Source organism: Erythranthe guttata, chromosome 8, assembly GCF_056151865.1.
Source record: "Erythranthe guttata isolate IM_541 chromosome 8, IM_541, whole genome shotgun sequence".
In the NCBI taxonomy this organism is placed as follows: domain Eukaryota; kingdom Viridiplantae; phylum Streptophyta; class Magnoliopsida; order Lamiales; family Phrymaceae; genus Erythranthe; species Erythranthe guttata.
The window spans coordinates 23163471-23190470 of NC_142540.1; the positions used below are offsets into that span (position 1 = coordinate 23163471).

The following is a 27000-nucleotide window of genomic DNA, read 5'->3' on the forward strand; positions in this document are numbered from 1 at the left end:
ACTTGTCTAAACTCTTTGAAGTTAGAGCTAGAAAATATAGATAACTAAAAAATGCAAAGATTGTTGGGAAAAAAAAAAATTTAATCTTAAAATAGATAAAAATTTGCTAGAAGAACTCAATATCTAATTAAGTATAACTAATCTAAGACATTTCATTCCTATCAAATGCAAGAATAAGTGAAAATTTCCAACCAATACTTATACTATGTGAAATAATATAGTTATGGTTATTTAAATTGTTGAACTATTTATATATTTTAAATACCATCTAATACTATGACTAGTACATATAAAGAGTACAAAAACATTATTTGGGGGCCCATAATTTATTCTAAAAATTGAGAGCCCAAGGCGACCAACTGTAATCAGAACCGGCCATGTACATAGCCATATTATTTTGTGGGCAAAATAAAAGAATACAAACAATGTCGCAATTTTGTACACATCAAATTTAGTTGTATGCAATTGATTTTTATTTTATTTTTCTATTATGAAATTTGTTTATTTTGTATTTATTTTGAGTTAAATTAAATGTACATTAAAGTTTATACTTATTGTGTCATTTTAATTTGTTATTATATAAATATTATAAATAAATAAAAGCAAAAAACTAAAATGGAGACTTAAAAATTTGAGAAACAAAAAGAAATTATAAACCATAAAATTTACTTTATTTTTAAAAAATAAGTTGAATTGGTGTACATTTGGAAAATGTATTTAATACACCATTCTTGTAAACTATGTAAAAAATACACCATTCATGTAAAATAATTCTACTATTACACCATTTATGTAATTGACCCCGTTGTAGAAATTCAAATTAAAGAAGCTCGAAGGAAATTATAGATTATTGCATAAACATCATATATATATATATATATATATATATATATATATATATATATATATATATATATATATACACGCAAACGCGTACAGTCAATCAATTATGCATATACCATTGACAAATTATATATATTCACACAGCAACACTACACATAGCAACGTTTTTCATTTCAAACAATGCTAAAAAGATTTATGAAATATCAGTGTGAAATTAATATATGTCGAATTAATTAGGTTCCCTTCTCTTTCTCAGCAAATCTCAAAACCTCTTTAGCCATTGAAGAAAACGAACGCGCTGTGTCTTGCATCTCCGTCGTTTTCATGTTAATGCCCTGCTTGTCGTTCGTCATATACATAAACAATATTATCTTATTAATTTAGGTAACGAATCTCGTTTTTCACATTATATTAAAGATTGTAAAAAATGTACGATAAAATGCATATAATAATATAATACGAATAAGGGAATATATATATAATAATAATACCTGCAATTTCTTCAAATTTTCACTTAGCTTGGCCTTTGCCGTATTCGCGACACCCGACTCCTGCATTTACGTCAACGTTATATAGCAAGGAATTCATTTTTTTAAATATTATAAACAAAATCATTTTTTATTCCATGATATGCTAAATCATCAATTGATGAAATTAAAAATCCTATCCGATAAACACCCGAAACATAATAATCGAGAAATGCATTGATTTTTCAGTTTCAGTACCGAAAAAAGTCTATATATTAATTATTTTATTTCTTTGAGAGGTGTCATTGAAATTAATTAAATAATAATTATTATTAATAGATAAAATCGGTTAATTGATGCACTTACGCCAGAAGTAGAGTATCCATATTTTTTCTTGATTTGATCAACGGCACCGGTTTTCTCCTCGTGTGGCTCATCTGTTACCGGCATTTTATCATTCTTGACCTTGGCATTTTTAATCTTGCCTGTCATATTTAAAATTAAAATTAAATAAATAAATAGGAATATGACTTCAAGAAGAATATATACTAATAAAAAATGGCGGGAAATAATAGCACCTTTAATTGCTTGAAATTTATTCGAAATGTTGAGTCTATTCAATCCTGCCATAGCTGAATATCCGACTCTCGGTTTCTCTTTCGGATCTTCAATGTCGATGTCGTCTTTTGAGAACACAACCAACAATTAGTAAAACGGAGCAATACAAATACTTTTAAATCATTAAGAAATGAAATAAACCGAAAATAAATACCTATACCCAAATCCATGTCATCCTCATTCCTAGTGTTCTTTTCCGACGTTTCACTATCAATCGCAAAGTTAACAGCTGAAAATATTACCGATAATTCTTCCACACTTAGTCTAGAATCTTCATTTTCGAAATCAAGCCCGTTCCTCGATTTTATACTTTTACTGTCTTTCATCACAGAGCTGAATATACCCTGTCGGATAAAATCAGTCCGTTATTTAATTTCAATTTATATATATATATATATATATATATATATATATATATATATATATATATATATATATATATATATATATATATATATATATATATATATATATATATATATATATATATATATATATATATATATATATATATATATAATATCGAAATAGTTCGTAACAAAAATCTACTATCGAACCTTTTTCTTTTCTTTAGTGGATGGCGAATATATCAGTCCTTGATCGCCGATTAGGCCTTTGTTAACAACTTGGGAAACAGTCTCGAGAAGTCTTCGATGGATTTAAGTCAAATTCATTATTTAAAAAAAAATCGATTAATTACTTATACTCAAATTTTGGAGTAAGTACGAAAAAGAGTAGATTGTATATTAGTGCACCCTTATTACCGATAAGCCTCATTGTGGAGCAAAGTCGAGACAAAGAGTAATTCCTTGTCGGCATTGACCTGGTTTATCGCAAAAATATCAATTAATTGACTTTAATTTCTAAGGTATTTTTAGTAACATAAAAATTCGCGCACGTACTATAATGAGTTCACCGTCATTGGACGATGATACGATAATGTCCGACGGTCTGAAAGTTGAAAATGTGAGTAATCGTATTGAACTTTCCTTCACAAGGGATAATTCCGGCAGAGACCTGAAATTTCAAACATTAAACACGATTAAAATATAAAAAAAAATATATATATATATATATATATATATATATATATATATATATATATATATATATATATATATATATATATATATATATAAATAGAGAAAATATCACCACCTTATCTCGATTTTGCCACTGGAAAATAGAAGTATTAGTCCGATATCGGGAGAGCCAAAAGTCGACGCCCAATAACAAGACGAAGTGAATTTCTTTTTGTGGACCACTTTTTTAACACCCTGTGTCGTAAAAAAACAGAACACACGACAAATTAGTTCGCCTTTTTACGGTATGATATTATTTAATGGTGACACGTATATACCTACCTGGACCAAATGCGATAAGGAATAAACGTAAACGGCTTTTTCCGAACATAGTAATAGAGATGTTTGCTTTTGTGCGGAGTTGTCTGAATTTATGCTGATGTCATTGCCATCTGTTGATATGTTAGCAAAATTCGTAATTTTTTTCATTTTGAGTTCGAATTTCGAAATAAAAAAAAAATGTTACTGACCCAAAATCCGTGTAAATAAAGCAGTCGAGGGTTTGTTTGGACGGACTATAGCAGAGCTCAGTGAATTTCCTGTATCTTTGTCGAGTGCCGAAAGAGATGAATCTTTCGTTGCGACAATTATAACGTTCTTCTCGAAGCCATGGAAGCTGCATGTTTCGAAATGCATGGAGATAATTCCGGTGCATAATTCACTTGCAAAGTGTTTTTGGTACAAGATATTCGGACCCTCTGCATTGATTAACGACACCTGTGTGCAAATTTAAGTAGAAAAATATTTATTAATGTGACAGATATCTTAACTTGTTATGTGGAACGAACGGATTAAATTTTCAAATCTTAACCACTTAATAATATCGAAGCTCATAAAATTTTAGAAGCAGCTTTCGTGCAGTGGCAAAATCGAATTTTAAGGTACTCTTTCGATTTTATATTATTTGCCGTTTAAGGTTTCGGCACAAGTATTAAGAAAACTAACAAAATATTGAAGTTTCGGAAAAAAGCACTTATAATGGACTAAAATACCCTTTCTTATTATTTTTGTCTCTAGTAATTTTATCTCCATTAGTTAGGAGCACGACGGTAAAATTGAGAAAAAGGGTAAGTAAATACATTACATTATTGGAAACTCTGTACGACTCTCTAAAGTGACAGTGACAGTACAAAACGAAAACGTTAACCTAATTCGACAGTTAATTTGAAATTCTAATAATAAAAGAAAAAGTATTGTAAAAACGGAACACGAAAGCGAAAAAAGCTTACATATCCTTTGTCGGATCCAACGGCAAGATGTTTGAGGTTTTCAGTGGCGTTTATCGAGAGCACCGATCCGTTTACCTTCACCGCTTTGATTTTACGAACAATGTGATTGCTTCCCTTCTTCGTACTCCCTGATATTTTCTTTATTATGGTAAATGTAATCTTTCCGACGAACACAAACCATTATGCACTAGATGAATTTTTTTTTACTACCTTGGAACGACAAAAACGAGGTTTGAGGGGCAAACGCCTCGGATTTCAACGTGTATATACGAACCTACGTAAAACATTATTTACATATAATTTATCTGCATCGCACATTCGTAATCCCACGTATACATGTATCGAAATAAGTGTTTGTTTTACCGTTCCGCTTTGATCTCCAGACACGAGAACGTGCGATTCGTAGCTAAAGAACAATGCCGTCAACGGTACGCCACTAACGGAAATATCATTGTCACTCTGCACCGAAATAAAGAAATAAATAAAATCGGTAACACATCATTAAAATTGATAATTTCAATCCATTAATATTAAAATTAATTGTAAATCAATTTATAAATATATATTACCTGCTGAGTTATAGAAGCTAGCGGAAGCAAAAGCGGACGAGATGCATCCCAAAAATTAATCGCCCCCGAACTATGCCCGGTTATAAACAGGTTAGACGCTTTGGAAAACGGAACGAAAGCGGTTGAGTTTGAGTTGCTTCCATCTTTTACTAATCTTTTTTCAAATGGAAAAAGCGGCAAACCGTATTTTTCCACCATATTGAATTCCTACACAATTAAAAAAAAAAAAAAAAAAAAAAAAAATTCCGTGTTATTATAATCTCATCCACTCAACATTATTATTGCATACTTCTCGATGAACATGTGCTTACCTCATCCGAAGAAAACGGCATACAAGGAGTGCTTGTTATGAATTTAGTAACGGTGATGGTTGAATCACCGTACGGTAGCTTTATAGTTTCTCCCTGTGGAAGTGAAGGCGAGGACTTCGTTTGGCATTGTACGAGGTATCTTTCAATCGACGAATCATCGTAAGTGAAGACGTTATTCGACCTCCCAAGCAAAATAAGAGAATCGCGTCTATGTTTGTCTTGTCCGATCGAGCTTGTAGTAATTTCCATGTCGATCAACGACTCAGAGAGATGGAGCCCCAATTTAATAGTTCGAGTTTCGGTTTGTTCGTTCAGTAAAACGACCTGCCACATTGCATTAATTTCAGCAAACTAATTTATAAAATAATAAATTAATTATTTTGAGAAGTGATGGGGGGCCACGGCCCCCTACAGTGAACGAATTCAGTACCTGCAACATGTTGGCAGAATGAGAGTCGGAGCAGCCTAAGACATATAGTCGACTCGATTTTCCATCTGCATCGGCCCATTTTAGCTTTGCTATTGGAATTTTATCGGCTTTATATCCGAGGTTCAGCTTATAAATAGGAGTTGCTTGAAAATTTTGTTCGGGTTTAGATTCTGAAGGACAAGGAATATTCCAGAGGAATATATCCCCGTTACTATATCCGACAGCAACTTTAGTTCCATCGGGGCAAGCCCAGCATGCTGATGTCACTTTCTTCGCTTCTTGATACATAGATTGCAAAGCCGTACCGCTCGAATTTGTACATATGACTTTGCTTTCTTCGATTGACCATAATGTAATAACTCCATCTGAATAGATAATAAGTACCCTGAACAAAAATAAAATATTATTTCTACGTAAAAAAAAAAAAAAAAAAAAAAAAAAAAACACGAGCCGAGCCATCATCGAAACTATTTAAACCTACATTTGATATATAATTTTTTTTTCCGAGAATATAATTTGAAATAGTTGATGTAATGTTGCTAAAAATGTAAATATACATAATTATTTAAGTGATTATATACGAACGCATGCAAGAATCTACTTCGAAAAAAATTCCCGATTTCGTCGTTCCTATAGTACACATAATCATAAAAATTAATTCTAAATAATAGTCGACACTAGTACGCGTAGATAAATTACCTTTTAGTTTCGGCTGTCGGTTGAGGTAATATAACTTTTGCTGCGATATCGCTTCCAACTTCGTTTATCTTCCCTGTAGCATAATTATTTCAAAAATTAATAAACATCTCTGGAAAATATAGTAAATAAATATTTATATATATATAAATCCCATTTTTTACGAAAACTTTCTACCATGAGAGGCTGAAAACGGAATGCGATATTTCATTAGTTCAATACGGCATTGGTCTTGATGTAGCCTCAAGACCGATACATCTCCGCCAGAATCTCCGACGTACCTGTCAATAACAAATATAATTAATTAATAAAATATATATGCGTTGCATGCATACGAATTAATTTTTAATTTGGAGAAAAATTACGGTTGAGTACATGTAAGGCCCGGTGCGAATGGCTGCAAACGAGGTGATTTCGTTTTCAAAGTGATGAATAGCAGACAGAAATTTCCTGTCTAAATCCCACACCTGCAAATGATTCTTGTAAGAAAATCAGTCATTAATTCGAACTCGATAATGATTAAAAAAAGATTAAAATAAAACTTCTGCTGATTTAACTCGTCAACGTAGACTTTCTTAGTAAAGATAAATTGAATGATCAATATACAACCATAATTAAAATAAATAAAATAATTTAAATAACTTGCCTCGATATGGTTCTTGACATTTACATTTAGAAGAATGCCCTGGTTCTCAATAAACTGTCAACAAAAACTACCACTTTGTGTGAGTTAGGTAAAAAAAAAAAGAAGGTAAATTACAAGCACCCTAGAGGTATGGTCAAATTACGAAAAACCCCCTCATGTTTGGATAATTACATCTAGCCCCCTCATCTATGAATCTTCATACATCTCCACCCTTAATTAGGGTGTCAAATTCAACCTAATCATCTACATTCCGTGGAATGTTCTCTAGTTTGTACTCGTTTTGTGCAAAAATACAGTTTCTTATGCACGACAATCTGATATATATACAACCAAAAAAACACATCTTATGATCATCTAGCTTCAAAATGTGGAGCTAGAATGGGATAAAACGGGTCCAAAATTGATAATATTCCAAATAATCTAGAAGATTCCACTAAATTTGAAACCGCAAGAGTGGACGTGTAAGAAGATTTATAGTTGACTAGGGGTGGATGTAACTACCCAAACAGGAAGGGGTTTTCGTAATTTGACCATACCTCAGGGGGTGGTTGTATATATATATAAGTAAATGGAATAAGACATATGTGAAACTTACAAGCAAAAATTTGCTAGGAATTGTCTCAGAAGATTCGAGTAGAGCTTGTGAGCCATCTTTACCGAAAAGTTTGATTTGTCCATCACTGAGTCGGGGTAAAAAAAAAAAAAAAACAGTTTCATCTCGTCAAATCTTACCGTGTGAAAAACAAAATCGCAATTTATTTGATGAAAATGTGAACGAGAAAACTTACTTAGTTGAAATAGCAAGAATTTGTTGAATGGAATCGTATGCGAGAAGTATCGATCCTGATGGAATCCCGTAATGGAAAACTAAATAAGGGTGCAAATCTTCGGTTTTCAGGTTATCTGAAAACCCTGCATGCTGCTACAACAATATTGTAACAAAGAGTTAATAGTTAAAACAATTTAACCAAATGTGTGTATATTATAGTTAATATTGTTTAACTCATATCGTATTTTTTCGTAGTATTATTCGTAATATAGACAGGATAACACAAAATCGAAAGCAGTCAGTATCATTTATGTGCTTGGGATAAGTTCCAAACAAGAAGATATGCACTTCACTTATTGTCGATTCTTCTAATTAAGTGGGGATTTTATCCTATTTTAATTTCATTTTCCTATTTTCTATTTTCTCGTTTACGACATTTGATCAAAAGATTCTCCGTAGTTCTTTGTAACTTCAAGAACAGAGATGCTTTTGAAAGTTTCTTTTAGCTATACTTCCATTTTCGTATGATATGTATTAATTAATACGCCAGCTGGCTTCATACCCGATTCGGCACCAATCTCCATCGATATCACATTAAATTATAAACTTGAATACAAGACATGGGTTCGATTTCTACATTGATGTTTACCATGAATTATGAGGATTTCCTACTCCTATTTGTTCATAAATTTCGATTTTATCTTTCAAATCATATATCATAAGTTCACCATAATAAATACAAGATCCTTATAAATGCATAAATTAGTAAATCAAACAATACGAAGATATTCGGGATACATTTCCTTGTACGGGATCTTACAACCGATAATCGTCACATCAAGAAACTAAAACATCAAACATATATTTTGTTTTTAAATTTATTTTTCTTTCTGTTTTTTAAAGAAGGATAGTTACGGGTTCTTCAATTTCCTTGGTGTCTCGAAACCTGACCAAACAGTGTTTACCAACAGGCTACCTTATCTCGACTGAAACAGATTAAAGTCAAAGAACATGGAAAATTGAACACCAATTTCATATCACTATTTAAATGACAAAAACAAGAATTAGAAAGACCAAAAGACTAGAAAAAAAAAAAAAAAAATCAATTAACAGAAAAATCAGTCCACAACCTAAAAACATGAAACAACCACTTAACAACAAAATTTTCCAACCACTACGAACTAAAAAGACAATCAAAATTTGAAAGAAATAATTACCTTCTTCAAAGAAGCCTTTTCAACAAGTTTCTTCACAAACACAGACATATTCAAAGAATCGTCCGAGGTTGTTGTTTTTCGATTAGAAATTTGAACACCAATCAGTGAAAAAGAGAGAATGGGAGTATTAATTATTAATTATGGGGAAATGGGCTTTCTTTACAGTGGAGTGAGAAGAGAGAAAGAAGAAATGAATAATAATATAATAATATAATAAGGCAACGGTTGATTATTTTGATTTTTATTACAGGGGAGGGCAGTTTCTTTTTTTCTTTCTTTGTTTGGTTGTTGGTTATTAACTTATTATTGGAGGAAAGAGGAGAGAAGGCCGGTCGGATCTTTTCAATGATGGGGACACGTGGAGCTTGACAACGTTTGGGAGAGAGAATGTAGTTTTTGACGGTGTGATCTATATTTTCGCTGACATTTGTTTTTTTGTCACCATCCAACGGTCTACAACACGACAAATATTATAATCCATTGCCACGTGTACAAGATGCAAGTTGTGTCCAAATCAGGGGCAATTAAGTCATTTCACGGTACACGAAAAAACACTTTCGTTGGTCTTACGTGGTCAATGGTCATAATATATTACGATTTAATGAAAAAAAAAATCATATTTATTTATTGGAGTAATTGGCTAGATCCTCATAATTCAACTTATAAAATTGGCTAGTCTTTTCTTGCTCATCGATAAATCTTCATTTGGCTTTCTCAACTCCTCTCTCCTTTTTTTCTTTTTTTCTTTTTTTTTTAGAGATGTGATAATCTACTCTCAAAATATTTTATTTCACCACCAAAATTAAATATATTTTTCATTCTTTCTTCGCCTTTCACCTATATATCTTTACAAATGTATAAACCATCCACCACTAAACTAATTAAAATATTTATAAAACCCCCCACCATTTTCATTGGAATCTTTACAGCAAAATTTCACCATCTCCACCTTAAGTTAATAATACTTTCATCCGAGAAAAATATCTTTGAAGGTCAAAAGGAGTAGAAATTCACGTTCTTGGAGAAATAAATTAAGAATGCTTGTATGGAAGGTTCTGAACTTCCTCCAGAATTGGCCAATTTGGCTTAATATAATTTATTTTCCTAAAAAAATTATATAATTTGTATGTCATCTGATATAGAAGTTTAACATCTTGTAATAAATTTTTCATTGTAAAAAATAAAAATAAATAAAAAAATAAAATAGATTATATATACAGGAAATCAAAATCAATATATACAAGGTTTCATTTCCCCTAAAAGAAAATGCTCAGTTCATTACAAACATAGCATCCAAATGAAGAATACGAGAAATCATAAAGTAAACGTAAAGAAAAGCTTATGAAAAACCCGAGTCGAAACCCTCGTCGAAGCTTCCCACGAAGAACTGGCGAGAACCGAAGAGAAAACCGAAGAAAAAGTCGAGAGATTATCGATTGGTTGAAAAATGAAAAGGAGACCTTCTAGTTGTAGTGAGAAATCAAAGAAAAATATCTAGTCTCGATTTCTGTGCCCAGATCGCGATCTGGGCTTCTTGGATCGCGATCTGACAATCTCAAAAACTGCGCACCGCCTTCTCAGATCGCGATCCAGGAAGTGCGGATCGCGATCTGCCCCAATTTCTCGCTGCTACTGAAATTTGCCACCAGATCGCGATCCGGTGGTTCTGGATCGCGATCTGGCCTCTGCATCAACTTCAAACACTTTTTTCACCCTTTTTCAGCCCTAATTCGACAATTGTGCATTTCACTTGAATCAACCCAATCGGAGGTCGTATTCAAGAGTTATGCTTGAAATACCAAACACTGCCACAATCCGCGAGAATGCATTTTTGCACGTGTTTGGTTTGATTTTCGGCTTCGCTTCCAAAATCGTTTCGAATCGGCAAAAATATCTTTTATTTACCTAAAATATAAATAAAACAAAAACAACATAATATATACAAATAAAGCCGAAAACTCGGACAAACGAACACCAAAACTTGAAGAATTGATAAGTGAAAATCATGCAAAATGAACACTTATCACCTTTGAATCTCATAGGCAACGAAATATATTGTTGTGAGTAGTATTATATATATTTCTCAACGAATTTCATGTAAGACAACAACTTGTTTTGTTGTAAAAGAATATTTCTTTTTGCTACGATATAAAATTGTAGTAAATACATTTACAACGGAAATAAATTTATTTTGTCACAAGTATGTGACGAAAGACGACAAAATCTTTTGTTGTAAATGCTCCAAGAGATTTGACAACAAAATATAATCGTTGCCAATTTAAAATCTAACTCGTTTTCTTAATATTTATTTAGTGTATATGTTATTAAATCAATACATATATATATATACATATTATATATAATAAAATATTATAATAAAAATCTTATTTGTTTATATTATAAGTCATGGATTTTTTATATTTAATTAAATCAAGTGCTTATACGTTTTAAAATTTTATTATATACACATTTATTAATAAGAGAGAATTAATAATAGATGTTATATTTAGAATTGAATTCTATTATAAATTTTATTTTTTGAACATAAAATAAATATAGTATTATTTATTTATATAATTTATGTGACATTAGTTATATAACTATTTTAATCATTTTACCTTGTCTATTTAGTTTTTATAAATTTATTTGAAGTCTAATTACATAAATGTATTGTTGCCCTAGCGGTTGGAGGGCTCTCTAACTTGAAATCAACCAGGGTTCGAATCCTTGTATTGTCATGTTTATATATAATGATATTTATCAAGTGGGGCCCGTTGGGCCAGCCTTGAGTTTGACCCAACAGTTTCGATTCCAAACAGGGTCGGATGTGACGGATATGGGTTGGGTTGGGTAGATTGATTTTCGTTGCCATGAACTTTCAGCAACGCGGATTTGGCAACGAACATGGCAACAAACAAAATTCGTTGCGAATTATATTGGCAACGAAATTTTGTAGTGATCAAAAGATGACAATTATTGAGTTTGTGAAGAACTACAATTTCACGCTACAAAATCTAATGAGTAATTTTCTTTTTGAACAAGATGATTCAAAGAATATGAAACATGCAATTAGAGAAAGTCCTCTTAAAAGGCTCAAGCAGCATGCAACCAGTATATGCATAAAAAAATCTTTCATGTTATATCATGAGATTATAGCAAAGTAGGGCCTTTAAATGGAAAGTAAAAGTGAGATAAGTAAAGAACACTATGCATTCTTGTTTGAAAAATACGACAAACTTGATGGTGCACAATATTATGTAATTACTGCAAGTTAAATCACAATTTCAAGTGCAATTGTCTGATGCTTTAGTCTGAGGGTGTACCATGCCGACATATTGTAGTAGCCTTCAAGTTAATGCGGATTACAAAGTTTCCACATAACATCATTCACCATCGTTGGCTTATTGACTCAGGTAGGATACTGAAAAATAAATATCCAGAGCCTATCGCAGTAGTCGGAGCACAACAAACATGGTTTGCACTATTAAATGAAGAATTTTTAAATATATCTTACGAATCATCGCTGACGGAGTCGGGATTTAGTGAAACTTTAAAACATGTAAGGAAATTTTCTCATGAGGCAACAAAAGAATTCTTAAAGCATAATGACATTGGGACTCATACCGATGGAAATGGTGTTGCTGATGATTCAAAGATATTTGTTGAACAAGTTGGAGACCTTCCTTTAAATTGCAGAATGATCATGGACGAATAAAGACTCAAGGTGCAAAACGTGATAAGCAACAAAATTGTGGTTTTTGTCGGTACGTGTTAATTCTATTTTGTATAACAAACTTCTAACTTGTAATGATTGTAAAATTTACTTAAATTTATTATATATTTCAACTAGTACTTGTGATTTATTTTATGATACTTTTTGCAAGGGTGCCTGGTCATAAAGCTACCATGTGTATTAGAAATCTTGCCAATTTTAATCGACATAGAAATGTTTGTGCCAAGAAATCAAAAAACACAATGGAAACTAGTAGTACTCAATATAAATGTAGTTAGAATTCAATAGGATCGAAGGAATGGTTATGATGACCATGTGATGATTTTGATTACGATTATCCTTGGCTTTTTACTTTTACTAGCGATTTTGGCATTTAGTTTGTTAAAGATTTTAATGTTGCATTGATTTGTTTGGGTTAGATTATGTGTTATATTTTTTACTTTATTTATTAATCTGAACCATCCCCAATTGCGACTGATTCCATCCATCTTCTTCATTGATTGTAGCATGCCGCTGCAGAAGAGATGAAATGGTGGGAGTAGTTTAGGAGTTTTTCGATGAAAATTGGAATAGTAGTAGGAAGGTGGATTTGTTTTTTCCTTTAAGTTTAATTATGGTTTGAAATATTCCGAAAGAATATAAGATTATTTCCTAAGTAAATAATTGCTCCGAAGAGAATATGTGAAAACAACAACTCAATTCTTAATATTTGAGCTTGAGATAAAAAATCTTGAGGAGACCAATGTGTTGGCTCTTCCGACTATAAAATTTATCATGTCGATTAGTTTTTTGTCCATCAATCGAATTAGATCCAGAAGATGTTGTGGATAAAGAAAAATTATCGAATAATACCTATGAAAGTTTGACAATAGAATAGGTCGAATGATTCATTCCGCCCCGTGGACGAGGACGAGGATGTGTTAGCACCATAAGTCCCATATCTAAATGCAATATGTGCATTATTGTACTTTACTCCATGTACTCGATACGATTTAGCATTTTCGGCAAAAAATTTATTAGGTAGACTTAGTTCACCTAACCGACACGTCGTATGCATCAGTGGAAGATGCAAAGCTTGTGGGTTCTACTGACATTGACTTGAAGTCATACCCACCACACAAAGCTCATTCCCAAAATTTATGGATTTAATCTTGGGAACATCGTTATGTCTTGGAGGTATATCAAATGTACCTTAGTTGTCACTAGTCGAATCATGCATAATCTTAGCTTCACGAGGTAGTGCGTGAAATGTACGTGGCCTGAACTCATGATTGGACATGTTCGAGATTCATGTGAATTGACTAGCACAGAAGATCCTACGAGATCGTATTTGAAGGTAATGTGTAATGCATATGTAACTGAAAACGAACTTCATTAAATGTGACAACACCAAACACATAGCTATGAGGTTTTCTTCAATCAACAACAACAAGAGCTTAACAAATAAAGATCCAGCAGATCACAAGTCGGAATAATTACGCTGAATTTTTTTTTTCTTGAGAACAATTACGCTGACTTATTTACTATGTTTTTGCTAAAGTCACTTTTGAAAAGTATTTTAATGCCATCGACTTGCGTATATTATCCGAGTTCGCTCTCTTTTAGACATCAGGGGAAGCTAACTTGAGGGGGAATACCCAGTATCACAAGTCGGAATAATTACGCTGATTTTTTTTTTTCTTGAGAACAATTACGCTGAGTTATTTACTATGTTTTTGCTAAAGTCACTTTTGGAAAATATTTTAATGCCATCGACTTGCGTATATTATCCGAGTTCGCTCTCTTTTAGACATCAGAGGAAGCTAACTTGAGGGAGAATACCCTATAGGTACTCAGTGTCGAGAAAATACCTCGGGTGTCCTGTTGTACTCGTTTTCCTTCGTGCGAGGTTTACTTTTCTCACGTAGTTTTCGTCACTCGCCAACGAGGCAATACACGTTGATTGGAAAGATAGTGCGTTGTACTCTTTTATCTAAACGAGATTGTTTTTTTATTTCCATTGAGTTTTTATTACTTGGGAGGTTTTAACGATAAACACGAAAAACACAATAATAGTTTGATAGGAATCCCCAAAGGGAAGTGTTGTAAATAATGTGGCAAATGGATCTTCTTAACTTCACTACTAGAAAATCGCCATTTAGCTACGGACGAATCCGTCGCTAAATACCACTAAACCGTTACTAATTGTAATGTAGCGACGGAAATGCTCCCTCGCCACGTCTGTAGAAAAAAGCCGCGTCGCTAAATTTTAGTTACAACTGCATTATTTCCGTTGCTAATGGTTGCAACGGAACTATCCGTCGCTGATGAAAATGATGGCATCGCTAACTATGGTCAACAAATTGAAGGTGTTTTGACTTTTAGAAAGCAATTAGGTTCCATCGCTAAATATCTGTGGCTACACTATATACATATGTCACTAATTCCATTGCTAAATCCGTAACTAATTGAGGCCAACATTCAGTTTAGAGATATATATCCCTCATTGAATCCGTTGCAAAAATTATGTCGAATTCTAAAAAAAAGAAAATCAATTCTCGATACCATATTTAAATATATTATACACCAATAAAAATATTTAAATTAACTAAACATATATATTTAATATGCACTATAAATTTGCATTGGAATAGTTTTTCAAAAGGTTGTTATATTGTGAAAAAGAAAATATCAATCCTATTGATGAGTTGTGCTCGCATGAGTCATATCCTATAAATTCATTGACGAACAACATCCACTTTATATCTTCAGAAGATCCTCGTCGTTGACTTTGATGCATAGCTTGAATGACAACCTGAATTTTTTTTGATAATAATGTCAGAAAGGAGCATAATTTAAGATGGCGCACATATAGTTTGTATAGATTCTAGCTATGAAGTCGAACATATTGTACAAAGACACGTACTAAGAGCTTGAATGTCCCAAAACTGAAAACGTAAAGTAAAATACTTGCTTCACAATTTTCTTTTTATAAAAAAATAGGTAAACACTTACATGGCCACAACCATTACAACTGGAATAGGAAAAAGTAATCTCAACCATGTAACTAACATATAGCACATTGCACATGAAACTTAAATGACACAAGTATTGGAACTATAGTTAAATTTAAACTCAAATAGAAATTGATGTTAACCTAATTTGTACAAGCATCATATGTTGATTAATATAGAGAAAGACATGAAAAAACCCTCAACTAACTACTTACCAAAACATGGAATTCATCAACAAACTTAGATGCAAGTTTAATACACAACATCAAATATTTAATAATGCCTAATGCATATAAAAACACATCAGTGCCTCAAGTTACTAGAGACTTAAACATAAGTTTCTACGTTCCATAAATATCGACGATGAAGAACAATAACATTAGACCCATAATTCATATTCAAACTCACAAAACCATAGAAACATAAGTATAACACATCCCAAGCTACAATACCATAACACTGAAACATCAAAGCCTAATCATTTTCGTAAGTTATGTTTATTTGCTCATGCAAGGCAGACTAAGATGTGGTTTTGTAGTAGAGAAGTTTGCAAAAAGCCAACAAATATCACACTACATATGAGACTTATAAGAAACTGTAATGCAGCCTGATCAGAAAAATAATTCTCAACGCGAAAAATACACCACAGTCAGTGGCTTTACATGTTCTAAATCATAAATTAATCTAGTTAATAACGAGAATCTATATTAGAAAAATATAAGCTGTAGGCAAATGAAGACTCTACTTACCAGCAGTGTCGTATGGAGATGGGAAAAACTTTAGGTAGCAAAAAGTAGCAGCCACAAGCCCTGCAAATTGTAAAAAAAATGTAAGTAGAAATAATGCATAGTTCCACCACATGTCCACTTCGATCAAATCATTTTATTATTTACAACATGTATAGTGCTACAAAACCTGACCCGCAAATAACCCTGAAAAAAACACATCATAAAAGCCATTATTACTTCTTCTTTTCAGCCTTGTATATTAGGTGGAGAAGTTGAATGTGAAGAAAGTCTTACATGAAGTATGACCACATGGAATCTCTTGCGTCCTCGTATATACTATATTTACCATGACAAACCACATTGCCCGAGCGATCATACTCCTGTTTAAGGAAAAATAAATTATCTGAGAAAAATGAAAGCTCATTCACACATAAGTGAATTTAGCTAGCTTTTATTACCAAATACAATATGATGTCTTCTAATTAGATGGAGTCATTGATAAATTAAAACATGAAAGAATAAGGAAAAGTCAGAACTTATGGAACCAAAACTCATGTTTAATATATGATTTAATATTTAGAAGAATAAAAAATGACATACTTCACGCCCACGGCCTATCAGGAAGCAACGCCAGAAAAACATGGGTTTCGGTCTGCCAACTCCATCTTATATGGAATCTGTGAGACAATGATGTCCAGTCCCAGATAGAGTCTGCATAAACGTAATGGAGTGCAATATTTAAGAACAATAGTTCAAATAACGCCCGCACATACATGATTAGGAAACCCTAAATAAATTTAAATAAGCTAAATCGTAAAAATCCTCAATTCAATTTTGAGAAGAGAAAAATAATAATTTTTTTAAGAGTTGCAATTTGATGTATTAGAGGTTCAGGATCGGAAATAAGATACAAGGAAGCAAAAAAGCAAACACTAGAGATTTCACGGGATAAGCAAAATTCCGCCGGAGAGAGAACTCGGCTTACAGCTCTGATATTTGGGATCCAACTAATCTCATCAAATCCATTGCTGGAGACCACCCCCAAATGGTCATTCTTCGCACTACAATCTGCATACAAAAAAAAAACAAAAAACAATTATATACATATATTAATAGGATTCAAACAATTAAGAAGTAAAAAAACTAATAATTAATTGATATGCTGTAGAATTCGTATAACTGAATCCTTTTGAGGAATGGGTATTACCAGAGAATTTTAGAATTTCATAAAGGGGGAGGGAAACGGGTTAAGTTTTCGGTAGTCTTTGGAGGAAAAGGGGGAAAAGTAATTTGGAAATTTTTGGAGGTGGAGCGGTGGAGGGAATGATAAAAAAAGAGAAGGGATATAGGTCTTGACTCTTGAGATATTTGTTGTGGTCCGTATTTTTATTTAGTCTTGAAACTTGAAATTTTATTTACTATTTTACACTAAATTTAATTTAATAAATTAGAGTATCTTTACTGCTACTATTTTTTTATATATATCTTTATATATATATATATATATATATATATATATATAACCAATTGAAGTATTTTTTATTACAATGTAATTCAAAAAAATTAACATTTTCGACAGAAAGAAATTAGTGGGGAAAAAAATAATATAAGTAATAGAATTTGTAGAGTATGAGTTGAAAACAATATTTCAAAATTTGTATCATTCATTGAACAAGAAAATCGTTCAAATCTTCTTATTTTAGAAATGGATTATTCTCTGTTGCAATATCCGTAGCTAAATTAATAATTTAGAATCGGACTTGTTATCCGTCGCTACTTGTGTTGCAATAATTACACTTGCACGATTAAAGAGACGAATTTGTATTCCATCGCCAATTCCATCGCTAATTACTTATTTTAGCAACGAATTCATCGTTCGTTGCAAACTACCGTTGCTAAATGGCGATTTTCTAGTAGTGCTTAACCACTTTGAGATTTCTCAACCTCCCACTAGAGTTAACTTCCCACTTGTTCATCTCATTATATGTGTAGGAGATAACTTCCTTGTAACTCCCACATGTAACTTCCGGTGGCTACAACATATATTAACGAGAAGAAACTTCCTCCCCTAAATGAATTCCACAATTTTCTCTCTACGATTGTCTCTCTTGTATTGTCATTTTCTTTGTGTTTCTATTCTCTTTATTTACGTTCCTATGTATTTTCACAATCACCAAACCAAAGAGCTAAATTAAATTACCTTTTTACAACAATTTCTAGTTTGTTACAATTTTCGTATTAAACAACTTGTACAAAATTTAAACAATTTTACTATTTTAAAACAATTTTCCCCATATGTTACTATGTCATGGCAAAAACAGTTTTGTATCTATTTTTTTTGTTCTATTTTCACAAAAATAAAATGATACAATTGTTGTATTTCAATTTTGAAATTAATTTTTTTCATGGTGGTATTTTTTCTTTTAATATTTCTTAAATTATTATTTCACTTTTATGCTAAAAAAAGGTACGACCGACAATTGAGTCAGGCCTCATCGAAGTCTGATGAACTATATTTTAGTCGAGCTTTATATATAGTGAATTTGGGATACCCATTTCATCAATCCCGATTAATTTATGAGTTGAGTTTGAGCTTCATATGACCCAATCTCAGTTAAGTCCGCCTGACTAATTTAATAATTAAATTAATGAATTAATGAATATAATGGTGACAATAAGAAATGAGAATTAAGTTAAATGTACCATAATTGGTGAAAATTGCCACTCAAAATATAAAATATTTCATCCGATAAAAGATACATAATCTTGTTTTACTTCGTTCATTGATGTTTCCAAGTTTTCCTAATAACTTGCAGAAACTCATTTACGGTTTCTTTAGATATGACTTTAATAGTAAATTAATAGATAAAGTTGAGTTGCTCGTGTAAATTCTTTAATTTGTTTACTGCAATGTAAGTATTGTCCCATATAAGCCCCATATAAACATGAAGCTCTATAGTATTTGAGCTCGAGGTTACCCAAACTCGACTCACATAGCCCGATTACCAGCCCTATAAAAAATTATAAAACAAAATAATTTGTTTTGTTTGTATTTCAGATCGAATTTGAAACTATGTATACATAAATCCTAAGAAAATGATTTTTGATCTAATTTTAATTTTTTAAAGAATTCCAGAAAATGAACAAAATTTCCTGAAATATATATACATTATTATTACAATAGTTTTGCATTTATATTTGTATTTTGTACTTTACTTACTTTATTTTGAATCTTTTAGTCTCACTAGTTGCTCAGTTGCCTATTTACCTTCTAAATTCAGATTCAATGTTGTTTTACATATCTTAACAATATTTTCTGAATAATTGAATATATTTGAATAATTTCCAGAAATTGAAAAGGTGATATGCTTTTTCAAATTTCTGAAAATTCCAAAACTTTTAGAATCAAAATGCATATTTAGAATTCAACATTCTTGAAAAGATCAATTTTGATTCAATATATTTGATTTCTATCAATTACCTTTTTTGTAAAATTTAATTTTTTAAAAGAAAAATGATTACAATTCTGATTATGAATGTTTTAAAATCTAAATATTACATTATGATAAAAAAAATAGAAAAACAAACTTTTAGCCTATTTGTCGTATTTGTTTAAAGTGGTGTTATTTCCACCTCCAAAGTATCTTAATTCACCACAAAAAATATATGAAAGATCATAAATACCCATAGAATTTTTATTCCATCACCCTTCCCTACATTCTTGCTTAATCCTCATGCGTTTTGAGTTATTTCTATTTTTTTATTTTTTTGCCAATGAAATATTTATGACAAGATATTTAAACTTTCCTAATGAGATGACGTGCAGATTATGTAATTTTTTTTTTTTTTGAGGAAACGAAATTATATCAAGCCAAAAGGGCCAATTTTCGAGGAAGTTCAGAACCTTCCATACAATCATTAAGTTCAGGACCTTCCATACAAGCACTCTTAATTTATTATTTTAAGAACGTTAATTCCTGGACTTTTTAACCTTCAAAGATATTTTTCTCTGACGAAGGTATTGTTCACTTAAGGTGAAGATGGTGGGATTATGTGGTAAATATTCCCGTGAAAAATAGTGGATTTTCTTTTAAATATTTTAGGATAAATTACACTCACACCCCTGAGTTATGCTAAAATAACTTTAAGGTTCATGTGGTAGATAATTACACTCACCCCCTTGAAACATAGTTCGAAACTCTAATGAGATAATGCATTGGATACATTATTCCGATAGAATTTTAACGGACTATTAGTTTCCGGAAGTGTTGGAGACAACAAAGAGCTATGGGTGATTTAAGAAATGTTGGAGGAGCCATGTCACCTCAAAACTCTATGTTGTATCCAACACTAGCTAAAAGTAATAGTCCGTTGGAACTCTATCGGAATAACGTATCCAATGAATTATCCCATTAGAGTTCCAAACTATGTTTCAAGGGGTGAGTGTATTTATCGATATCACATGAACCTTAAAGTTATTTAAGCATATCTCAGAGGAGTGAGTGTAATTTATCAATATTTTAATTGATTTAGTGGTGGACGGTTTATGAATTTGTACAAAATATAGGTGGAAGAAGAAGAAAGGGATAAAATAGGAAATATATTTAATTTGATAGTGAAATAAAATATTTTGAGGGTGCAAATAACACGTCTCTTTATTTATCATACAAATGAAACAATTCAAACAATATAATTTAGAAAAGGAAAAAGACCACCTAGTATTCACTTCAAAAGTTAAAATATTATGGTATCATTGTTTTGGTTAAAATCTCTCTAAAAATGGAAAACCGAAACCTGAATTGAAACCGTAACGCGAAACCCGAGACCGAAAACTCGTAACCCAAAACTCGTAACCCAAAACCCGAAAGTGTTACGTGCATTTTGCAATGTGATATCCAAATTGAGGATATATTTAGCCAATTCTAAGATTCTAAAACACAAGTTAATGATATATGTCATTTTATAGGGTACAAAATGCAATTTTCAATAAAATTCAAGTGTTCAACTCTTAATATTATTTTGATTTTGATTTTTTTTAATCATTGTTGTAGATTCATAAAAACAAAAAAAAAAATCAGTAATAAAGAAAATTATCTCAGTTAAATTAGCAAACCCATCCTCACAGCTCACTCTATGAATTAATTAAATGTGCATATATCTTAATATTGGGATCATACAAATATTTTCAAATATTATTCAAGATCCCAATATGGAGGAATAAATCACCTTGATATATATATTTAAAAATAAACAAATAAACAAATAAATAAATAAATCACCGAATTTTGATTCCAACAGTGAGCGCTAATTAAGGAGAAGGATAAAGTATAAAATATCGAAATTGGTAACTATACTTTTGTCTTTATTTGTATATATATAAAATATATGAACAGCGATCACTCTTAATTTGACTCTTTAATTGCTTTGCTTTGTCGCTACCTTTTTTTTTTTTTTTCTTTCCTCTTCACCAACAAACAATTTCTAGTGTCAAAAAAAAGGAGAGGGTTTTTTAAATGATGGAGTGGGAAAAGCAACCGCCGCAGCAGGCGGAGGAGCCGAGCGGCGGCGGCGGAGGAGGGATGTACGTGAAGGTTATGACGGACGAGCAGATGGAAGTACTCCGCAAGCAGATTGCTGTTTACGCCACCATTTGCGAGCAGCTCGTCGAACTTCATAAAACCCTCACCTCACAGAACGATCTTTCTGGTATGGAATTGAAATTAAATTCAATTGTGGAGCAATTGTTTGCAACTCTGTTTTTTTTTTCAATTTTGATTGATTCAATTTTGATTGATTCAATTTTGATTCTGATTTTGATTGAATACTTTTAGGTTTTGGATTGAAAATTTAGTCTAGATTTTGGATGTGATAACTGGGCGCGTGGGTGGGCGCGTGGGGTTTTACTGATGATGTGTGCTACTGATAAACCTCTGTAAATTAATACAGTCGGGACTAGGAAAATTCTATTAATTTAGCGAATTATTAAATTGTGGAGTTAATAATTTAACACGTTTTCAACGATTGGGGACCGAGGAAAACTATTATTTAATCGAGGTTCTACTGTAGTATGATATATATTGATTACTGTTTTTCCTTCTTTGTCCAATTAATTACAATACTTGATAATTAATTTACATTTGGCGTGATGAGTGACAGTAATCGTCTCTTTTGTCTTCGAATTTTCGACCGTTTTGTGATGATTCACTATTTTTAGTTGCTCGCTTTGCTTATATTTACGTCTTGTTTGCCTTTTCATTTTTGTTTTCCGTTGCCGGATAAATTGATTAGAGTTTAGAAGTAAGAATGGTTCGGAATTGAATTTTTGCTGTTTCTGATGTGAATAAACTGCGTTTTCTACGTAAGGAGTGAGATTGGGGAACCTATACTGCGACCCGTTAATGACATCTGGGGCCCACAAGATAACGGGCAGGCAGAGGTGGACCCCGACACCGATGCAGCTTCAGATTCTTGAACGAATATTCGATCAAGGTGTAGGTACACCAAGCAAGCAGAAGATCAAAGACATAACTACCGAGCTGTCTCAGCACGGACAGATTTCCGAAACGAATGTGTACAACTGGTTTCAGAACAGAAGAGCTCGGTCCAAGAGGAAGCAGCATGCACCGCAATCCAACAACAACAACGGTGAGTCGGAAGTCGAGACGGAGGTTGAGTCGTCCAATGAGAAGAAGACGAATACCGACGAATCGTTCCAACCTCAGAATATTCTGAGTTCGAATTCTGAGGATCTTTGTTTCCAAAACCCTCAGTCGAGTTCTGCGGTGGATCCACGAACTAGTAAGGCCGAGCCCACTTTGCCTCAGGAAGTTAGTTCCAAGTTTGGTGGGGGTTTCGGGCAGATGCCCTCTTTCTATGAAAGCATGTTGCCAAATTCAAGTACGTATTTTCCTTTTAGAATCGTTGTTTTCTTATTTTGTCTTTAACATTTCGACAAATAACTGCTCGTATATTAGACACAATAGTTTTGATCATCAAAAAAAAAACAAGAAAAAAAAAGTAAATTTAGATATACTGGGGGTAGGGGTGGGGGTGGGGAAAGCCAACTTAAATGGTGCATTTTTAGGGGGTAGTTTGCTAATAAAATTGAATCATATGGTGGGTTTTGCTAATATTTATAATACGAGGAGGTTTTTGAAAATTAGAGTAAACAGGGGGTGGTAAATGCAATAAAGTACAAACCCCGCTTTAAAACAATGAAAATAACTATTTTTCTCTATTTAATGGCTAATTGAGATGTCGATGTATCTGAAGAACTGTCCTTGAAGAATAGAGACATTTTGTCGATAAATACACATAATATGTGCTCTTATATGTATATGTTATATCTGAATTTAAGCGTAGACAGCGTAAATATATACTTGCATGTGAACTTACGATGTACTTGTATCAGCTTCACCCTAAAAAAATCGTTCATATATATAAATAGAGATATATTATCGAACTTATCGAGTACATAAATATATTTATGTGTCGTATATTGTGGATCGTTACATCACTTTCTTACTCGCTCACAAGCATATTTCAAACATGTAAAATTCATCTTTCTCAAAATCCTTCTGCTCTGTATTTGATCGCCCGAGGAAAATGTTTGAATTGCATTAAATCGTGTCAAAGAATTATTGAAACAAATAACAGCCGACTAAACCTTTTTGGCTTTCTTCGTTTTTTTTTTCCTTATATACGTGCTCGTTTACATGTTTTGATGACGTGGAATTTATAAATGCAGGAATGGAGCAGTTCATAGGAAAGATAGAAGTTCCAGGGAATTATAATCCGTATTTGCAACAAGATGACTACAACATTGATGGTTAACCATAAGTTTCTTCACTTATGTTTATTTGTTCTACGAACTGATAAAGCCTATTATTATTAGTAGCAGTTTTTCTGTTCGAACTTGGAGTATATTACCGATCTTCGTTTGTTCCCCGAAGTAATCGTTTGATGCGTATGAAAATTAAATTTGTTATGGTATTTCTTGGTATGAAAAAGAAATTAGTACGATATGGAAGACTCGACAAAATCAGCCCCTCTGATTTTCCTTTTTCTTTTCTTTTTTTTTTTTCGTTGGCTTCATTTTTTCCTCTTGATTTCCTTCACTGTGGTGCTTAATGACTATAGTGGTGAGTGGCTGACTATTGTGTATTGTGTTACTTTCGTTATTGTGATAAATGTCGTTTCAGTTTTAATAATACCGTTTCAACTTCAAACGTGAATTTGACCATTCTTGAGTCTGAATTGCTCAAAACTCAAAATACAAAATTTGTAGTTCTTCGAGTTAGATTTCTAACCCAACTTGAATCGCCAAGATTGAATATCGGATGATAAATTTATTCGTGAATCAATGAACACTTCCCACAAATTTGATAATTTGAGTTATCTAAAATTCAAGACGTAACTCATTTATGTATAATTTGTTATCCGACATCCAAATTAGCTGACTTGGGTTGAATTAAAATAACAAAGCTAACAGAGAGGGCTACAATTTTCGTGTTTTTTTTTTTTTTTGCCAAAATCGAACTACAAAATGGTCAAAATCTCGTTCCAAGTCAGAATGGTGTTAGTAGAATACAAACGACATTTAACATGTACAAACGAAGAATGTTTTTTTTTTCTTTTTCTGAAAGGGTCTTGTGTAATAAGGTTTCTTATAGCTGTATTTGCTTTGAGGTATTTCTAGATTCATGTACGGAAACTACTTTTCGAGACTCTTAGTACAATTCTAGTGTCCGAACAAATCGAACATAAGAAATCTACGAAATTTTTGGTGTTAAGAAAATAAAATGACAAGAAAAAGAATTTATTTATTTCTTACTTTTTACTCTTTTTCAGTTTTTTTTTTTTTCTTTTTTTTTTTTGTTTTTTTTTTGGGCATTGGCCCAATATATGCAAAACTATAACTCTAATGCCTTCATTAATAACTTGAGTTAATGTTTTGCAATTTAAATGGCTCATAGGCCTCTCATGATCAATGGTTATAACAATTTTATAACTCAAAAGGCTTCAATGCTAATAATGACCACTGCAATGAATAGTGGTGTATATCTCGAGTTCTCTGACGAGTCGAGTCCGAGCTCATTTTTAGTTGTTCGTGAGCTTGCGAGTCGGTTAGCGAGTATTTTTTTTTTAATAATTTTTTTTAAAATACAATTAATAAAAAAATAATAAAGTAATGTAAATATTAAAAAAATAAATTACAGGTCATTTTTTTATTTTGTTTTTTTATTAATAAATTTATAATAATATTAACAAAAAAATACACAAAATGGCTCAGGCTCGAGCTCGAGCTCGAGCTCGAGCTCAGAGAAACAATACTCGAAAAGCTCGACTTCGAGCTCGAGCTCGTCAAAATGAAGGCGAGCTCGAGTTCGTTAAAATGAATGCTAGCTCGAGCTCGCCAAAAGAACTAAACTCATCTCGAGCTCGGCTTATTTACACCCCTTGCCATGAATATGAAAGACTACGCTCATTTTTCATTTAAAAATATATTCTAACAATCCTGAAACACAAGAATCAAATTTACACTCAAACAACAGTATGACAAATTTATGGGATCCAAATCACATCAATAATGATAGACATAGATCTTGAACCTTCTTTTAGTGGAATACGCCAAACATAATAGTATTCACACAATTGGTATTTTTCAACCTTGTGTCACTTTCTTGGAGTCGTGAGAGCTTTATAGAATTCAAGCTTATCAACTCTCTTAGGTCCCATTTGGTTGGCAGGATAAGATTAGCCGAGATAAGATTAAATAATCTAATGAAGCCTGTTTATTTTATTGGAGCTCACGATGTACAACAACAAAAAAACTCATAGAAGGCAAGATAAGACATGATTACATAATTTTGGCGGGGCGACCCGACAATTTATTGGGATATCAAACATCATATTAAGTCCAACTATTTAGTTAATCTTAGCTTATCTTGACAACCAAATGGGACCTTAAAGCAGACTGTTAGCGCTATGAAAGTACGCTTATTTGCAACGATTTAGCATAAGGATCGATTAAAGTGTCGCATTAATGTTGGTTTTGCATTTTGTAGATTAGTTATTGCATTTGTTAGAGTTTATATTGCTTAATTTAAATACACTTTGCTCCACTAAGGTATAGTATATGTAGAATTTACCTCCACAAATTAATTTTGCAACACTTACATCCCTCAAGTATCATTTCAAACACTCAACCTCCTCAGATCACTATTCACTTTGAATCTTTGATTTTAAAATATGATAATACCTCCTCAACCACCATTTAATTTATATTATAAATTTTCAAAGGAAATAGCACCCTATTAACAATTTGAACAATCTTGAAAATGAAGACAATTTTAGTTCCACTATACAATTCTCTTCAAATATTATAATTACAAAAAATGAACTTTAAAATATTTTCACAATTTGTAATGCTGAAGATATATAATATTCTACGTGTTTTCGAATCATGCCACCAACCATTTCAAAACATTGTAAGAGTTAAAAAAATGTAATACGCTTGCACGTGAGGATCGGAGGTCCGATGAAAATATAAATATTAAATAATTCACCTCACTAATATTTTAAGCTTTATGTTGATGTAATCATTTAACGTATTTGTCTGATCAATTGTGTGGTCGTACAAGAATACGCATTTTACATAAACAACTAC

The 27000-nt window shown here is 32.0% G+C and overlaps 2 protein-coding genes and 1 long non-coding RNA gene across 8 annotated transcripts; 1 reads left to right on the top strand and 2 right to left on the bottom strand.

Annotated features, from left to right (window-relative positions):
* Window positions 1-934: 934 nt before the first annotated feature.
* LOC105965133 (uncharacterized) lies at window positions 935-9254 on the bottom strand. Of its 4 annotated transcripts, none has more exons than XM_088822427.1 (24): window positions 8878-9254; window positions 7680-7810; window positions 7487-7571; window positions 6892-6945; window positions 6621-6712; window positions 6423-6526; window positions 6249-6321; window positions 5550-5934; window positions 5120-5443; window positions 4809-5015; window positions 4603-4698; window positions 4450-4513; window positions 4240-4367; window positions 3481-3727; window positions 3293-3402; window positions 3087-3205; window positions 2831-2945; window positions 2693-2751; window positions 2486-2576; window positions 2083-2272; window positions 1889-1993; window positions 1677-1795; window positions 1335-1394; window positions 935-1178 (listed from the first exon to the last, which is right to left on the bottom strand). In XM_088822427.1, the coding sequence occupies exons 1-24, from the start codon at window positions 8923-8925 to the stop codon at window positions 1077-1079; spliced, it is 3108 nt and encodes a 1035-aa protein (XP_088678553.1). In that variant the 5' UTR covers window positions 8926-9254; the 3' UTR covers window positions 935-1076. The 4 variants fall into 4 exon arrangements, with proteins under 4 accessions (XP_088678553.1, XP_088678552.1, XP_088678554.1 ...); XM_088822426.1 differs by having other exon boundaries at window positions 7680-7813; window positions 8878-9156; XM_088822428.1 differs by having other exon boundaries at window positions 6892-6958; window positions 8878-9153.
* A 5871-nt stretch (window positions 9255-15125) lies between these two features.
* On the bottom strand, window positions 15126-17686 carry LOC148768869 (uncharacterized). 3 transcript variants are annotated; one of them, XR_016033282.1, is made up of 7 exons: window positions 17539-17686; window positions 17317-17399; window positions 16932-17042; window positions 16626-16711; window positions 16524-16535; window positions 16353-16412; window positions 15126-15404 (listed from the first exon to the last, which is right to left on the bottom strand). It is a non-coding gene; the product is annotated as an uncharacterized LOC148768869 (long non-coding RNA). The 3 variants fall into 3 exon arrangements; XR_016033283.1 differs by lacking the exon at window positions 16524-16535; XR_016033284.1 differs by lacking the exon at window positions 16524-16535 and having other exon boundaries at window positions 15127-15404; window positions 16569-16711.
* Window positions 17687-21608: 3922 nt separating this feature from the next.
* On the top strand, window positions 21609-24559 carry WOX13 (WUSCHEL related homeobox 13). The gene is made up of 3 exons (XM_012989860.2): window positions 21609-22037; window positions 22695-23228; window positions 24079-24559. Exons 1-3 carry the CDS (start codon window positions 21845-21847, stop codon window positions 24162-24164), a joined length of 813 nt encoding a protein of 270 aa, XP_012845314.2. The 5' UTR covers window positions 21609-21844; the 3' UTR covers window positions 24165-24559.
* The last annotated feature ends 2441 nt before the right edge of the window (window positions 24560-27000 follow it).